This window comes from Limulus polyphemus, unplaced genomic scaffold (assembly GCF_000517525.1).
Source record: "Limulus polyphemus unplaced genomic scaffold, Limulus_polyphemus-2.1.2 Scaffold2716, whole genome shotgun sequence".
Classification (NCBI taxonomy): domain Eukaryota; kingdom Metazoa; phylum Arthropoda; class Merostomata; order Xiphosura; family Limulidae; genus Limulus; species Limulus polyphemus.
Genome location: NW_013668326.1, coordinates 18,042 through 36,787, shown reverse-complemented (window position 1 = coordinate 36,787; position 18,746 = coordinate 18,042). Strand labels below are relative to the sequence as shown.

Genomic DNA, 18,746 nt, shown 5'->3' with positions numbered 1-18,746 from the left:
CTCACTGTCTACACACACATTATTGTCCAGTCACGTTGTCACCCTCTTATATATACCAGACTACCCTATATCTAGTAATCTCCTGACAATTCACGAAGGTACAAGATATTTCCAGAAAGCAGGGAGCGTGACACTAGTCATGTGACCTCGCTGACGCAACACTATAATAGTCTTTAATTGACTTTATCTCACAATACATAATCACAACATCAATACTAAATGCAAGCATATAGATAAATTCTCTAGTTTAACAATTCACTTATTTAGTAAAAATATTTAAGTTATCTCATGTAAACCTTCACTAATAATCAGTTAGCACATTATAAGTCATTCTTAAATCTTTCTTACTATAACTACATTGATTGAAGCTAGAGAGTCAGAAAAATTTTACGTACAACATAGTTGACAAGGTGTACTTTTGCTGATTGGATACTTTTAACATAATCTTAGAGCAACTGTTGGTGTTCATGAGCACTTAGTAAGAACTCATGAGGAGACTGATTTTCTGCCTCAAAATGAGTTTTTAAACAATTTCTCTTTGTGTTCCTACGAATTCCCAAATAGTGGTGCAGCACTACCCACAAGTAGTTCTCACACCATATTGGTTACTGTTATGGTGAGTTAGTCGGAAGCCTTCTTACTTGTGCTAATACACCAGCATCGTGTAAGGAATATATCATCAAAGTACCACTTTTGCGTGTTAACATCAACTTTTTTTGTAGCCTCCACAATACTAACGAGTTGGCATCAGTAATTAATCACCATCAATCACTGGTGCTAGTGCATATACTTCATTGCTAGGCAATAGCTTCATTTTTTTATAACTCGTTTTGTAACTTATGATTCTTGAAACCACTACTCTCTAGTTTTCTTTACTTAACATATTCTATTCATCCTCTAACTAGTGATCTTAGGCTACTTGTACTTTCTCTATTTATCAACCTAGTTTTTTAACAACAGTATCGTTTCTTATGCCATTTTATTACATATACATGTCTTACACTCTAACTTTATTTCGTTATATTTTGTTTTGCTCTCTCAAGAAAAAATGTCTTAAACTTGGGAATTACTATGAAGCAATTGCATGAATTCCTCAAAATCCTCAATTGCTTCACGACAGCATATCCAAAAAAAGATGAATTGGAACAGTTTGCTTTATGCCATAATAGGTATATATCTGTCAATCATGAAACCAATTGAATACAAAATCTTTACTTTAATAGATAGATATGCAAGTTGGTTGGTGACAGATTTCATTTAATTTATCAATATATAAATTCACACATTTCGGTTTTAAATTGAAGTAGGCTTACATTTTATCTCACCTTGTCTCAAGTTTCACACAATATCTCAGGTAAAGCAATTTTATTTGCATTGTTTCAATTAAATGTTTGTGTGGTGCGAAAGGTCAATTTACATGTATGATTATTAATTCTTTTTCATTAATTAATAAATAAATAGTTCAAATTGCAGTGTAAATCTACTAATTTATTACTGTGGAATCCAATGGTGTGTAATTTTTGTTGTTATTTCCAGTACTTAGAATTCAACAAAACCCACTATTTGTACTAGTTGTAGGGTTAATATAGGAATACCCAACACTGGAGTAAAATCAAACATTCATTAATAGTACTCAAGTTGTAAAGTATGATTTAATCTGCAATGAAGTTTTAAATTTTTTTATTTGTAAACTAATCACAAAATAATGTAGAAATTAGAATGCTTACCAACTGCCAAAATGCAAGTTGGACAGGGAGTCCACTTTGGATTTTTCTTTGTTGGTTCACCTCTGCCTCATGGTTTTAAACCACCTTCTGGCCATTGAACTTCAACTACTCTCTTTTTACCTTCATGTAAAGCTTTAAAAACTTCATTCTTATTGAAGTTTTTCAATCAGTGTCTAAGTCCTATTTCAACAGTGTTTCCTTCAAACAAATCTTTATCTAACACGCTCAAATCCATGATAAATCCTACTCAAAAAAGATACTTTCCAAAGTTCAGTCTGATTAGCTAATACATGATCACATGGTTAATGACAAACCAGAAAATACCCTCATACATTAGATATTTATTAGTTAAATTTAACAAAACAATATATTTTGATGAATTTAAAATAAATTTTAAAAATTTAAAAATACATTAAACTTTAAAAATTCATTATCAATTTGATTATCACATGCTAGCTACAATATGGAATCAGTGATGAAATAGATGCTGTCACTGTGCTTGTTGTTGCAGTATGGTCGCTGCTTTTATTGTTAGCTCTGTTAAAATTCTGTTTCTGTATCAAAAGAAATCATCATTTTGTAGTTCATTGTTTAGATTATATAGCTTATGTTTAATATTACTTAGATTGTTTCTGAAAGTTAGATTAAACCATATGGGTAGCAATAATTAAATTGTTATGGTTGAACACTGAACTAATTAATTTCAAGTTTCAACCATGGAAATTGAACATCCAACTGTTGCTGTTAGTACTTCTAGTACTACTTCCACAAATAGTAAAAGATATCTAAATTTTGAAGATATCTCTGAAATGCCTTGCACAATGAGATTTCGAAGAAAGATGATGTTTGCCTTAGGTTCAGCACAATTACAATATGACTTATGAGGAAATCTTGCAACCTGATTTTTCTGCATCTGAAATTGAAAATGAAAATGATCAACTTCAAGCTTATAATATCATTAATAATAGCAACTCATGCCCAAACCATTGTGACACTAAGAGTGAGACTGAATATCAAACCGATTCAGTAAGTGTTAATTTTCATATTGCCAGTAGTTATTTAGTCGTGATTTATGCTCAACTCTGTAAGTTTTATGTAAGTACTAAAAGTAAAAGTATTATAATATCTCTTTTTTCAAATTGAACAATTTTCTGTTGCTTAATTCCAAAGACTTTAGTTCCTAATACTAAGATTATTTTAGTAAGAATAAGACAACAGGATAAAAATAAACAAAGTAGGTTATCAATGGTGTTGCTTTGACTGAACAATATTTATTATAGTATATGATATTCAATGTTGCATTCTGTTTGTAAGTTTATTCGTTATTTTGCAGTAAACAATTTAAATGTATACATTGTGCATTGCTGGCTATGCAGTTTTCTTTTATATCTATATGAAGAAATGCAGGGAACTGGAGGATTGAAATATGATATTCAATGAAAAAACACTGACCAACAATTTAGAGATGTCAGAATGAATGAGGTAGTACTGAGGAGAAAGTTGGTATTCATGTAAAAATATTGTTTATAAAAATTGTTAAGTTTGTTTCTCTTGTAGTTTAGAAGTACTTGTCAGTTCTTTTGCTATTTTATTTATTCAATATTGAATGTTAAAAGTAGAAAAGCATCTGTGGAAACTTAGTATTTTTGTAAAGTGTTGAATAATGTTATGTAGGTTATGTATGTGTGTAAGTGGAAATTTCAGAATCTAAATAGAAATAAGTTTATTAGAATGTGTAAAAATAATTAAAATCTCAAAATATTTGAATTTTTTCCTACTGCATAATTCCTTGTTTATGTCCCAAATGTGTTTGACAATGAAAGAACTAAGAATAACCTTTGTTGTGGAAAATATTTTTTAATTTATTGTGGTGTATTTTGTTTTATTTTCTACGGGCTACAAGTTTTGATGAACCATTCTACAAAAGAAAGTGTACTATTAATCATGTCATATGTTTTCAGACATAAGCTTTTGAATGATGCATTACAAGACATGCTATCACTATTATCATGTTTGATAAGAGACTTTCCAAAACTATCAATTTCTTTTGTAAATATTTAGTTGTTCTGAGTATTGTGAAATCATACAACATTTTTATTGCATTTCTTGTGAAAGCTATTTATGTATTGATAATTTATGTAAAGAAATTCAGAATTGTCCAGAATGTGGTGAATGTTTTGACATGAAAAAGAGCTTAAAAGAAAATAGTTATTGTATCTAAATACCATTGAAAAGGCAACTTAAAGATTTGATTGAAAAGGAAATTATGTGTAATAACACAAATAACAGCAGAGCAACAGACAGTTTAAGTGATATTACTTTAGGAAAACTGTATAAAATAGCCAAGGAGTTTGTTTTTAGTCCACATGATATTTCCATTCAGTGGATCTGTGATGGTGTTTCAGTTTTTGAGTTATCTCAAAAAAAAAAGCATCTAACCAATTCAAGTTACAGTTATTGAACTTCCACCTAAAAAGAGATGTGAAAATATTCTACTATCTCATATGTGGTTTAGCTCACACAAACCATGTATGGAGGTTTACTTGAAGACATTTGTGGATGAGTTTAAAATAACTCCATGATACAGGTGTTGTTCTTGGTTCCCACAAAGAAAAAGCTGTAAAAAAGTGTACTCTTGTCTACTCATCTGATTCAGTTGGAAGACCACAGCTTAGAAATACAAATCAGTTTAATGGCTTGTATGGGTGTGATTTTTGTTTACACCTAGATAAAGTAGTACCAAAAGGTAATGGTTTTACCTGAGGTTATCCATTAGAAGAACATGATGAGTGTGTCTTGAGGAGTAGTAAGCAACACGAAGCTGATGCTGTCCCTGCAGTAGAAGTTGGACATCTTGTCACTGGTGTCAAGGAATCCTGTTCTTTGTTATTTTTACCTCTTTTCAATATTGTTAGATCTTTTGTACCTGAATACATGCATTGTGTGCTACTGGGTGTTGTTAGAATGTTTGTTTCTTTATAATTAGAGATTCAAAACACCACAGGGCTCCATGGTATATAGGAAGATGTATCAGTGAACTTGATAGACACCTTAAACAAATTAAACCACCAAAAGAAGTCACAATAATTCCAAGATCTCCTCTTGATAAGAAATACTTGAAAGCTTCTAAATGGCGACCATTTTTAGTATATTATTCACTCCCTACCCTTTCTAGTATATTGCCTGAGAGTTATTTAAAACACTGGGCTCTTCTTATGTATTCAATTTACAAACTTCTTAAAGATTCAGTAGCCAAATAAACTGTTGAAAAAATGAAACTTGTCCTAAAAAGATTTCCGAAAGAAACTGAAATTTTGTATGGGTAATGTCATATTACTATCAACATTATTTTTTGTTGCATATTTCAAAAAATTGTTTATTACTAGGGGCATTGTGGTCAACCTCTGCTTTTGTACATGAGGATTATAACAAAACTTTTAAAAAACCTTTTTAAAGGAACACAATACAAGTAGTTCAGAAACAAACAAGATTTTTACAAACAGAAAATGAACACGAGATATTTGCTTAACAAATATCTAAGTTCCTATATGACTACTTACCTCTTCTCACATTTACATCTATTCTCGATTTGAGTGCCCACTAGTGCTCAACGTTTTGCTCACTACTTGCCTTGAAACTGCTACCTAATTCCACGTGTATACTATGTGGTTCAGCTGCATTTAAACATGCAAATCAACATGTGATAGTCCTCCACCAATAGGAGTGTGACGAACCCTCTTGTTGCAGCTGACTCATTCTATGCAGTTGAACCCAATCTTCACTTCTCGATTTGGCACAACAGTGTTAAGACTTATTGCTTGATTTCAAAACTTTTTTTTTTCTTTTATTCAGTTATTGGTTTTTGCATTTCAAAGTATTGTTTATAATTCACTATTGAGTTAAATTTCTTTATTTGATTGTGAATTCTCTTTCTCACTCAATTACTAGTAGTCAGTCAATATTTATGAATTCACAATTTAATGTTACAACAAAATGGCTACCAATGGTATTGGCATTCAACAACCTGTGATAATGCCTGCAGGTACAGAAAGTTTCAGCTGTAGTTTGTTGGGAGATGTCTTCTTTCATGCAGGCTGAGGGATCTCCCAATCTACAAGCAATTCTTCTATTACTTGAGGACTTAGATCGGGATGATGTGAACTTGATCAGCCTCATCCCCCCTCCCCCTCCTTCCTTTGCTGTGCAGGCATGTTCTCAGCCTATTGAAGCACCTAGACCTCAGTCACCAATTTTAGACTTGGTATCACAGGTATGTTGTGTTTTTTGCTTTGTCATTCATGTCATTTGTTCCCCCCTTCCTACTGTAGCACCTAGTTTTGAGTTTTGTTTCTCCCTACTTTGCCTAATATTGGGGTTCATGCCAAACGTTTTTCAAATCAATTACATACAAGGGTTAGTATACCGCGCTCCCCACATACTGCACTCTTGCACTTGCATATTTTCTTTTTGAAAACCTTTGGGTCATTCGAGTTTTGTCAGAAGGACTTTTTCTCTCACCTAATCCCCTGTCCCAGCTCCTCCCCTCCCTCAAGATCCCATTTCCCACCAGCATCTCAGAGAACTGGTTCAAGACCTTCTCGTCAAGAGCACCATCAAACAGGTTTCTCCTGTACTTACAGGATTCTATTTCTGACTTTTTCTCTTCCACATGAAGACCAAATATTGGTGTTCTGTTTTCAATCTCTCCCATCTGAATTGCTTCCTCTGTTCACCATGGAATCCTATCTGTATCTCAGATGGGAATTTCTTCTAGGGCTTTCAATGACAAGATTCAATGTGTTTGATGCTTATCTTCGCATCCCTATTGCTTGGGCTTCATGTCGTATCTTAATTTTGTTCACGAGGATCAAGTTTATCAATTTCGAGCTATTCCCTTCAGGCTGGCATTGACATCCTATGCTTTTTTCAGGTGGTCCTGTCATTTGCCCGATTCCTACATATTCGTTGGCTCAATTTCCATCTTTATTTGGATGACTGGCTTCTTCTGGCTCCATCCTTTGCAGAGCATTCCTCATACACCCTACTTCTTCTAAGAGAAGCTGTTCTGGTGGGTTGGTATATCAAGGTGGAGAGATCTGTTATCCACCCCACTCAATATCTTGTTCATATGTGGGTGTTCATAGGGCACTATCAACACCTTCTCTTCCTGCACAAGAGGTTTTGTCTTTTTTGGGGATTTGGGCATCACTGGAGGCTCTTTTTCCCTGTGAGCTATGCCCACATGCATTTCTTGCAGTGGGTACTACAAGATCAATGGCACCTTATCAGGGACCCTCTGAATTTATAGATATCCCTTCATGCTTCCCTTTAGTCCTACTTCCTCTGGTGGTTAGACAGGGAGAACATGACAGTGGGAGAACTTATTCCTCCTTCATGTCTGGATATCAACATATTCACAGCTGCCTCGTTGTCAGCATAGGGTGCATTCTGCAGTACACAGGAGATCTCAGGCTGTTTGCCTCAGGAGGAGTTAGGTCTTCACATCAACCTTTTGGAATTTCTTACTGTTTGTGGAGTGATGTTTCATTTTCTGTCATCTCTGTGGGGCATGACAGTTATGATTCATTCTGACAACTCGACAGTTATCTCTTACATCACCAGTCAAGGTGGAATTTGATCCTGGTCCTCATGTTCCTACACTCTAGATATCTTCTTCTGGGCTCATAGCCATCAAATTCATTTGCTGGCTTGTTACATACCAGGTGCCTTCAATTTTTTAGAAATCGTTTGTTCCATCCTGACAAAATTCTACCCACAGAATGGTCTATCAACCCCAGGTATTCCAGTGGCTGTGTTCTCAGTTGGATTTTCCCCAACTGGATGCATTGGCCACTCATTTGAATGCCAAGATTCTTCTCTTTTGGTATTCATTTCCACATCATTTGACTTTTGGCATGGATGTGTTCAGCAAGGATTGAAAGGACCTTTTCCTTTATACATACTCTCCCATCCATCTTCTACCTCGAGTAATTTCTCTCATCCAATCCAGTCCATGTTGGGTCTTTCTTGTGACTCCTTTCTGGCCTGCTCAACTGTAGTTTCCATCCCTGTCCCTTCTCCAGGAACAACCTCCAATTACCCCTTCTCTCTCTTTCAGTCCATCCTCCAGCAACCTCACTCAGGGATGCTTCATCCCTTCGTTCCCATACTCTGGCTTGACATGTGGCTTTTGTTCGGCTTCTTGTGAGGGGCTTGGGACTATCCACATGTGTAGCCTCCCTGTTGTCTCATATTGTCCATTCCTCATCCATGTCTGTGTATCAGTCTAAGTGAAGAATATTCCATCATTGGTATATCTGGAATGGATTCTCCCTTTCCTTGGGAGATTTTTTTCATGCTTGTTTGACAATGGTCTGGTCTTTTTAACCATTGTGGGTTATAGAGTGGCCCTGTCATCTACCTTTTGCTTTTCTGATTTTTGCCATGTGTTTTCCTCTCCAGTACCCTTCCTTCCATATCACATAGTTAATCCTGTTATGTGCTCTGCGGTGTTAAGTTTTATGCACAGCACCCTTCTGTGGCTCTTGCTCCTGTTTGTTTATCCATTGGAATCTGTACATTTCTCTTATTTCTCCTATTACCCTTACCAGTCGGGTTCGTCAGGTTATCCTCCCTTTCTCCTGAATTTTGTCAATTGTTCTGTGCATTGTTTCCTCAGATCTATCACCTCATACTGTCCTTGGCTGCTCATTTTCGTTGTCCTTTGGAGAAGATTATCCAGGCCAGCATGTGGACCACTCCCCACACTTTTGAGTTGCATTACTTGCACCTTAGGTTTTTCCTACTCAGCCTGATATCATCTTCCCCCTGTAGCTGTTATCCGTATGTCGTTATGACTCCGAGTGGGTAAGTTATTTCATTTTCCATATTTTTTTCAGGGTCCTACTTTACATGTTATGGATCCTCCTCTGTGGCGAGCGGTGTCTGTCCAGGTATACTGATATCCAAAGTCTGCTCCATGAGGTCTATCATGCTCACTGTTGAGATCAGGTGTTCCACAAGATAGGTTTTTCCTTGTGGGATATTGCTTCATAAATATTTTTGTATTGGACTGTACACTCATGGACTAATATGAGTAAAGCAGAAAGAGATTGTTGCCCATTTCTAATGTTCCTTAGATTGCCAAATCAGGAATGGTCAAAATAGGGTTTCATGGTCACCAATTGCACTTCCCCTTCTTCCAGTGGAGTACAGGAGTCCTTACCATTAACCAGCTCCTAGCCACTGGGGTGGTGGATCATGGATGAATCCTCCTGAATGTGCATAATTCCACTCAGTCGGGAATAAGATGGTGGCTTTCTGCATGTATAGAAAGTGTGATTATCTTTCTGCCATGGGTCTGATGTTTGCTCTCCAGAGTTAGTCCCTCTGGCTGGCAAACCTCCCTCATACTGCTGCCTGGATGTCAGTTCCTGGGTGACTAGTTTTGGTTGGAGATGGACCAGCCAACATAAATCCTCACATATGAATGGGCTGGGAACCTCCTCCAATGTTACATCCTCAATGCTAACTGGATTTGGACTAAAATAAACCCACTACATTGCATTTCCAACTTCCTTGCATCATCCAGAGGCATCTCTTCTCTTCTGGTTCCTAGACATGATGTGAATGGTTGAGGACCTTCCTCCTACCATGGACTGGTTGAGTTCCTCCTAGTGCCACTGGTCTGGCCTTGAGTTGACTTCTTCCTTATGGTCTGATGTGCTCTAACCACTCTACACACATTCCTCTTCCTTAGGGATTTGGAATTGTTACCTTGTTACGCCCTATGATTGTGACACCACACCTGTTGGCTCCACATGGGCGAAGAATATACCTGGTTCAGATGTGATGCAGCCTTTCATGGGTGTGTTTCCTCTACATAGAGGTTCCATGGGTGCTCTTCAGATGCTTTTAAATGGTGCTTATCAAGGTAATTTTACACTGGTCCCTACACCTGCTCAATGTTGAATTCTATTTGTAACTGTGAGCGGAGGTAAGTAATCATATCAGAAATTAATATTTTCCTATACTTAAAACATATTTCTGATAGATACCTCCTCTCATATTTCCCACCCATTCTCCCCACTTCCAGAATCGAAGTGAAGATTGGGTTCAACTGCATAGATGAAGCCAGCTATGATAGGAGGGTTTGCCACACTCCTATTGATGGACTGTTGCATGCTTAAATGCAGCTTAACCACATAGTATACACATGGAATTAGGTGGGAATTTCAAGGCTAGTAGTGAAAGAAAATTTGCACATTATAGGACAATCAAATCGAGAATTGTAACTTTGAAAGAAGGTAAATATCTATCAAAAATATATTTTCATTGTTGGGGATTCAAGTGTTACATTCTAGAAAACTTGGAAATACAATTATCATCATTGGTCTTCCAGAAGAGCATCAAATTTCAGTTACTGAACACATTGCTATTTGTAAATTGCTTATTAAAACATGTAATTTGAGGGAAGGCTGTATTTTTTATAACAAATTTATTCTTTAATATGTTTTATATCATACACAAAGTTATAAAAGAAATTCGAAATGATCAAACTTTATAGTAGAGTTTGAAATTGGCAAAATTGTGGACTTTGTTAATTGTAGTTAATTGTAAAAATGAAATGCGTAGAATTCACAAAGACACTGCTATTGTTCTTTATAGTCGCGTGATGCTGGGAGCATGTGCGCTGTTGTTTCTCGAATTATCGGGGAACCCCGTGAATGTCCGAGTGTTTGCTAGATGCCCTCTTTTTTAGTATATAAGCCTGGCAAAGAAAACCAGCGATATAGATATAGAGAAATAATTGAGACAACCGAACTGTAGTGATGGTGAGCCATAAATTGTGTATGTTTTGCAGTCGTCGCATAGAACGAAGTTATCGAGCTTGTGAATCGCTGTGATTTATAAAAGTTATTATAAATGTATTTAAATTTAAGTTTAAAGTGACGAGAAATGTACTGATTGTGAAATTATTGTATGCTAAAAGTTTGTATCGAGGAAGAATAAACTTGGTTAATCAAGAAAGGACTTGTATTGCTGAAGTTTCTCGGGTAGAATTTCTATGGGAAATTAACAAACAAGCAGATACGTAACAGTATTTAAGATGTACAAATTATGAATTTTTCAGCTTAGCCTAAGTAAACTTTGGTGAAATAAAATGGATAAAATTACAGTAGTTTGAGTGTCACTATGAAACATGATGCTGGATTATGTGCTGTATATCTTAGCTTTATGAGAAACACCTAATGGGCTGCTACTGGGATTTATTGCTTTGGATGCAAAGGTTACAGCTCCAGTGGGTACAAATTACAGCAATAATACCATAAAAGTAAAAAAAAACGTGAATAGATTAAGACTGTTAAGATAGTAATGTGGGACTTTTTTTTATCAATACTGCAGTCAGTGCAGAGGGGAAAATGTTATTCATCTTATTTCACATTTTTCAACGTTATATTTTACTGTAAATTGATGATTTATCTAGCTTTAGTGTTAGGATAGAGACATTAAGAGATGAAATATGAAGTTCTACTGGAAAAAAACTAGATATTAAGTTAGAAGAGTCAAGAGGTTATGCAAATATGAAAACTGTAAGATGAAAAGAAGTATTTTCATTCTTACTATGAAAATCACCTTTCACTTGAACTGTCTCACTAAAGGCTTTGGAAATTCCAAGACAGATCTTTATAAAAAATTCTGATTTTTTTTTTGTATGCAACAGACTTATTTACCAAAAGTTTGCTAAATTTCTGTGATGATACATGTTAAATTCAAAGTTATAGCATGTGTAATTTCACAGTTGTAAAGGTTGATCAAAATGTCCAACTTTCTTTTTATAGTGTTAGCAGGAAATCTGGTTAAGGTACTGATTACAAAGTAATGCTAAGTCTGAGTAATTGAGTCTTGAAAATGAATGAAATAAAGAGACTTGACATAAAGTAAAATACAAAATGAACAGTCATTGATATACCAGTTTTTAAACACAATGTATGTACTTGCTCTCTTTCTTACAAATAACAGTCAGTTCTTCTGGATTCTCCATATTAAACTGCTCAACCTGAAACTATGAAACAAACAGACTGATTAAATACAATGTTGCTTAGTTAGCAAGAAATGTCATATTTACACAGAGTGACTGCCACTACCCATGTGACTGGTCATTTTCATTCCAACATAGGTGAGCTCGTAACCTCTGGATGTCATCTAAATAATTATTGAAGAAAGATGTTGTTGGAATCTTTTCAAAGTGTGCAGTATTGCAACAATATTTCCACAGGCAGAACAAGTATTGTCTACTAAAAACAATGAAGAAACAAAAGTAGCTAGAATGAAATCAACTTAACAGCTTTCTTGATCATGTGTTATGTGAAACCTGCACATATACAGAATAAATGCTGTTACATTAGAAGAATATAGAAATGCATGGTATATTCATATACCACATATGTATCAGGGATAATCCCAGGTAGAACAGGGGGGAAGTCTTGAAATGAAGGTAAATTAAGGTTCTTTAATGTCATGATGATTGGTGAATCTTGTTGAAGGTGTCATTGTATGTCTCTGACATTTAATCTTGGAGTGCCCTATTTATATGGCTGTAGCAAACCTGAGTCAGTGGCCAAATTGTGATGTGAGGTTAAAATACAAAACTGAGACAGAGGGATAAGTATTCTCAAGGTAGAAACAACCAAAGAGATTCTATAAGGAGAAAAATAACTCTAATCTCAATTTCAGTTTTACAAAAAATGGGGTGGTGGTGGGGACTGAAAACAATACGCTATAGACCATAAAATCTTGATTCTAAAATTAACTTAGAAAGATTAGTAATACAAATAGAACTTCAAGAATAAAATGTGTAAACTATTTGCTTCCAAAAGTTCTGGAACTATCAGGAGATATATGACAATAGGCATGAGCAGTTCATTGCTCATACATAATGGTTTTAAAGAGACAGTTAAACTTAAGTATGTGATTACTTAATAGTAAATAAAGAGATTTAAATTTAAGACACTCGCAGGTCACAGTTAAATATCTCACTCATTGATATATAAAGCATATTATAAAGAGTGATGCATTAACTAAAGCTACAAATAATTCATGAATCATTTCTTGTCTTCTTGAAACACTGACAACAAGAATATTTTAAAGCAATGTTATATATGGATTACATAAAGTTAAATTTCTTACACTGTTCATTTTATAGCAAGTCTTATAGATGGATTCTAAAAGTTCCTATTTTAAAAAAAAATATTTTTTAAGGTTTAACTCTAAATATTAGTGTCTTCAATGAAATTAGAATGTGTAATATTCTGTCATTTGCATCTAATTCATTTGGTTGTTGGTGTAAAGAATAAACATTATTCAGCATTTTGGTGAGCATTTAAAAAATGTTTTTCAAAGATTTTTACACAGTTCTGTGGGCCTTCAAAAAGTTGATAATTTTGTTCATATGTCTGGAGTTTTCAGTTCCTAAAGATTCCAACTTTTACATCCTTTATTGCTAAGAACACTGTTTAATATTCTACTTTCAAAATTGAATATAGTTTATATCATACTGCAAGGTAGGGTTCGTATATTTAAACATTTATGAGACATAAATCCAATTAGGAATTTGATAATAACAGGAAACAGGTTACTGTTCATCTGTATGTACAATGCAGAAGTTGTATCCAGCCATTGAAAAAAAAAAAGAAAGTAATTATGCCATGTGTGACTCAAGTTGAAAAATAACGTTGTATAAGAGAAGCAAAGTAGTATGCTGTAGCTTTTGAAAATTGTACAGCAGAAACAGAAGGAAACACTGGGTGATGGTGTCAAAAAAAACTGGTGACATTCCTGCCTGATCAGTTAGGTTTTCACACATACAAAGATGTATGATTACATAAATATAATATATTTCTACAAGAATTCAGTACTAGCATGAAACAAGTTGCCATTTACATATACTTATTTGTTCTCTATTACAAACTGTCCAAGTAGTGGCACCTTTAGCATTGTTCGTTAACCCTGAACCACAATCAGTTTCTATTACCAGGCATTCCATATTAAAAAGTACAAGAAATTGATAACTGTTTAGCTTAGTTTGTAACTATCAAGTGCTTCTTTTTTTTTTTAGTGTCACTGTGCATGAAAATTTACTATTAATGTGTAATATTAAGAATATTTGAAGCTCAATGTATCAAAAAGAGAATAATATTTATTCAAAAAAATATTAACAGAATTAATTTTTATTTTTCACAGAAGTCAATTAAACCAGTTATTAGAAGAAATGGACTCTCTTCTATAATACATTGGCTGGTTGGTCCTCCAAAATTAAAAGTTGGACTTGTACCTGAAAGAAACTTGGTATTTGCAGTTGCCCAGTGTGAGTAATGTTTTATAGCTATGCAATTTAACTACCTGTTTTCAAGACCAAAAGTATTTTTTTATTACAAACATCTATATAAACAATTAACTTAATACAATTACTGTTATCAACCACTGTACAAACAAAATATATTATTCATTATAATCACTATAATAAACAATATTTGGACACCAATGTTTTCATCCAAAATTTATGTGAATAATGAATTCCACAATATGTAATTAATACACATCAGAATGTAAATTTGACAAATAGCATTAGAACCAGTATATATAGTATATAACCTAACTCGACTGGTACAAGTCTTGCTATTTTTTCACTTGACTAGAGAATGCAAGAATAAATATCATCCTTGGTGGTCATGCTTTGTAAAAAAAAATTTCTGTGAGCAATAAATGATGATGATGAATTTATTCTCTTTTAAAAATTTATAATGAGGTTGAAAGTGTATCTTATCAAGTACAATATTTGTGCATGTGGTGGAACTGTTCCTTTTAAGTTAACTAAAGATAATTTGTGTGAAAGAGAGCTTTACAGATGTTTTTAAGGATATACATATTTTCTAAAAAATTATAGAAAACAACTGCAATTAGAATATTACCAATTTTGGCTGCCTTTCAACATGTGGAACCTGATAGGGACTTCTCAGATTACTAGTTGACAGTTATTTTGGTTGGAGACAGCAAATCATTTGAAGTTTCTATCGGAACATTACACAATCTTCAGATCAACAATAATTTGCTTGGCACAGAATTTGGCGTTAGCGTGTTGGTAAAGTGAGAGAAGAAATATATATATAAATTGCAAATGAACTCAAGGTAACTTTCTGTCGAAATTAACCCCTTCTATGTCAGGTTTTTTTTTCAGAAATGAACTTAAAAATTGGCACGTTAGCCTGTTATAGTACGTGATAATATGGGAATATATTTAGGCAAATAATTAAAAAATATGGTAAGAAATGGTTTGTCCAAATTATCCTGTGCAGATATTTTTTTAAATATGGATGGTGCCAAAGTATGATTAAGAAGTTGAAAAAAGCTCATTCCAAAATATTACAGGGTAAAGGAAAATTGTAACAGATTTAAAAGAAGGCAGTTATTTTTTAATGGGTTTTTACATATTAAAAATGTTGTATCTATTCATTACATAAAATTATAAAATCTGAGAGAGATGTTTGATATTTCATTGTTTTTCATGTGACTGTGGAATGTAGAAAGAGAGGAACTTGAAAAAATTAATAGTTGTGAAAGACATATACAAACAGAAAAATTGTTCTTAGTTTTGGGGGATATATTATGGCAAAAAATGGTTGCTCAAAAACTAGTAGTATTCATCCCTGACTATAAGTTCAAGGAGTTAGGTAGATATCTCTTTAATCAAAATACTAGCTTAAACTCCAAGAAAGATTGAAAATTGCAATAAAGCCTCTTTATTAGTTGTTTGAATTGGTTAGATATAGAAATTTTTGTTCTCTTGAGTGAAGAATGGCCAAAAAATTGAACTTTGATTTTTGAAGTTTGTTGGAAGTATCTTGGTTAATTTCTCACTAATACTTTTCCAGTATTCAATATGCTCTACTATATACTGCAGAAAAGAACTTTTCAGTGAATGTTCAAATAATTAGAGAAAATGTTAAATGCTTGCATAAAAAGACTAAGTTTGTAGGTTGAGAGCAGCAAGTTGTCAAATACAGTAAAGAGTACTAGTACTATAAAAGTTTTTCAGTAGAGAAAATACTTTTTTCGTTATACAAATCTCATTTAACAAATTGTTTTCACCTGGCATGCTTATGCTACACACGTTTTGTTTAAATATCATACACTTTGAAGCCATGATTCTGTGAATGAAATTTCTCTTTTTATGTACTGTGCATCTTCAGGTGAACCACATTAATGTGTGACACATGTACTTCTGGTGTCAGCAACAGCTGGCCATGTGCTGTTATTTACAGTACCTTTAGAGAGCATGGCTTGCTATAAACACATGCATACATGTTTATTTCTTCTCTCAGTTTTTTTATATTGCAGCTAACTGTCTTTACCCTAAACTGCATATATAAGTATTTTGGCTTATTATCAGTCATGTGGCCCATATTTGTCACCATTTATCCCAAACAGTATTACACTGCTTTTTTTTCTATCCATTCACAATTTGTACTAGACATTACCATCATCTTGACAATGTAAATTTAGAGATCTCATCAGTTATGTCTGGGTGATTAGTGGTATTTGCTCATCAATTAGTAAACCATGCCCCTAACAACCTGTGCCAAAAAAAAATGGGTATGTGCTTACCATTTTAACTTTTTCAACCAATGAATTATCTAATGTGGTATTGTTTTTTTTCTATTTTTTTTGCATTGTTTTGATTTTTTAATTATCCACGATTTCGTATGATTGATCATTTTATGTACTTGTAAAAAACAAATTTTTTGTGAAAAAAAAATATATATTCCCACAAGTTTTATGGACACTTCTCACTAGGCAGCTAAATCTTTCATATTGACTAAATACCACCATGTAATTGCCATTGTTTATTTTTCAAATATGCAGTAATCACACATTGAGCTTCCCTAAATAAAATATATTGATGATTAAGTAATGAAACATGTTTTACCTTCTTGATAAGGGAAATAATATTTTTTTTAAAACATGTCACAATTACAGTTACAAATAATTAAGTAGCCAGTTAGGAAGTCTAATTTATTTATGTACATTGTTTAAATAAGATAAACATAAAAAACAATATTCAGTAAATACTTGAGTTATAATATTTTGCAATCACCTACCATACTCACTAAACAGTAAACTTATCTGATTTGACTATTATTTTATTTTATTTGGTGAAAGAAAGAGAAAAAAACACCTCCTGTTTAGAAAAATTGTGTCTGAGTAAACTACTTTAATCTGATGATGACAAAACCTTCTCTAAATATTTTACATTTATTACTGTGCTAAACTTTTAATACAATTTTCTTTGTTACCCATTCCACTAATCTCTAAGCTCTATAAGCTTACCTAGCTTATTTCAATTTATCTGATTCTTCATATTGAAGACATTTCTGTAGCTTTCAAACAATGTAATTTAACACACAATTACTTTCCCAATTCACAGTGAAAGGAACATTTAAAGAAACCATAAAACAAAATCTTAAACCTATATGTTTACTTTATTAATATGGGATAATCTAATTCATGCTCTCTCCAATCTTATTTAAACTGTTTTGATAACCACTTTCAAAGCTTTGTTTCATTAATAAATGATTAAACCATTTGATTTGGCTCTATAGTAAGGTTTCAACCAAGGCTTTTACAAAACCTAAGGGAAACATAGAAAATTCAAGAAATGGATAATATATTTTCAGGAAATGATAGGTTCTTAGTAATAACAATGTTATTCTTTGGGATGGGCAGAATAATTCTACAAAGAAATCAAGAAGTACATTCTTTTGTTTACAGGCAGAAATGAAAATATTAGCCTTTTATTTCATTATTTACCTTACATAAGTATAAGAATATGGCAAAATATTGATTCTACAATATTATTGAGTTATAAATGTTTAACTCTAGAACTCCAGTGTGGGGTCACTATGTCCACATAAAAGTTAAACCTGTGTACAAAACTAACCGTGCTGGCATTCTAGGGTTAAATACTTCAAACTAACACATAAAGTTGTCTTACAACTTTGTGGCAAAAGTATATGAAAGCGAGAGGAAATCCTGTCTTCAGATATAATAATTTAGGAGTAAGTTATTTTGTTCATTCTAAATGTATGATACATGCAAAGTAGTAATAAACCTGTAACAACCTGAAAATAATACAATTTATAGCACTCTGTAGGTTTCTCCCCACAAATTTCTACAAGGCTACTGCATTTTAAACTACTTACATTTTGTTCAAATCTTCCAACCTTTCAGGTTTGCCAGGGAGTCTTCCAGTTTTTCAGCTGCTCTACTGGCCTCCCAGTGAAGAACATATTTCTCTCGGTGTGATGAAATTATGATGTAAAAAACAATTTTTTTTTCATATTTCTCTTCCTTTTTCAGATACAGATGTGCAAATAAACCGTTTGTTAACTGCAGATTTAGACCTATATCACAATGACAATATTCCCATGACAGAAGTTGAAGCAGAAATTTTGATCAAAACTGTCAAGTTTTATGTGGACTGGATTCTTTACAGTAGGTGCCTGTGACTTGTTGGCATTAAATTTTAACAATAAACAAATAGTATACAGTCCACATGATTTAAAATACTATATTAAAACAAGTCAAATGTATATACAAATTAAAATCATAAATAATATTCAATGTTAATCTGGTACACAATTAAAAACATTTTATTTAGGCCTATCTATGGCCTTCAAAAAGTTGATGACTCTACATGTTTCGACGTTACAAGTGTTATGACAGAGGGGGTCACGTGACGCTAGTAACAAGTCATATTCTCGAAGGTTCGTGAATGCTCGAGTGTTTACTAGATATGCGGTATTCATGAATATTAGACCACCAAGAAGTGATGGCAACAATGAAATGTAATTGAATTGCAGACAGAGATACAGTCAACAATTGAGCTAAGCGAGTGAATCGTTCGTTCGTTGTGAAATATAGCGTTTGTTTAAGTTATAGCCTCACCATGGAAATTAAGTG

At 33.5% G+C, this 18,746-nt stretch overlaps 1 protein-coding gene across 1 annotated transcript in view; it reads left to right on the top strand.

Moving 5' to 3' along the window:
• Positions 1 to 18,746, top strand: part of LOC106467717 (ELMO domain-containing protein 3-like) — a gene marked incomplete at its 3' end in the record, with an annotated part of 92,157 nt that overhangs the window by 62,895 nt on the left and 10,516 nt on the right. Inside the window, exons 5-6 of the mRNA XM_022395905.1 lie at positions 13,971 to 14,094; positions 18,144 to 18,278. Coding sequence (XP_022251613.1) covers positions 13,971 to 14,094; positions 18,144 to 18,278 — 259 coding nt within the window. The remainder of the gene's footprint in view (positions 1 to 13,970; positions 14,095 to 18,143; positions 18,279 to 18,746) is intronic.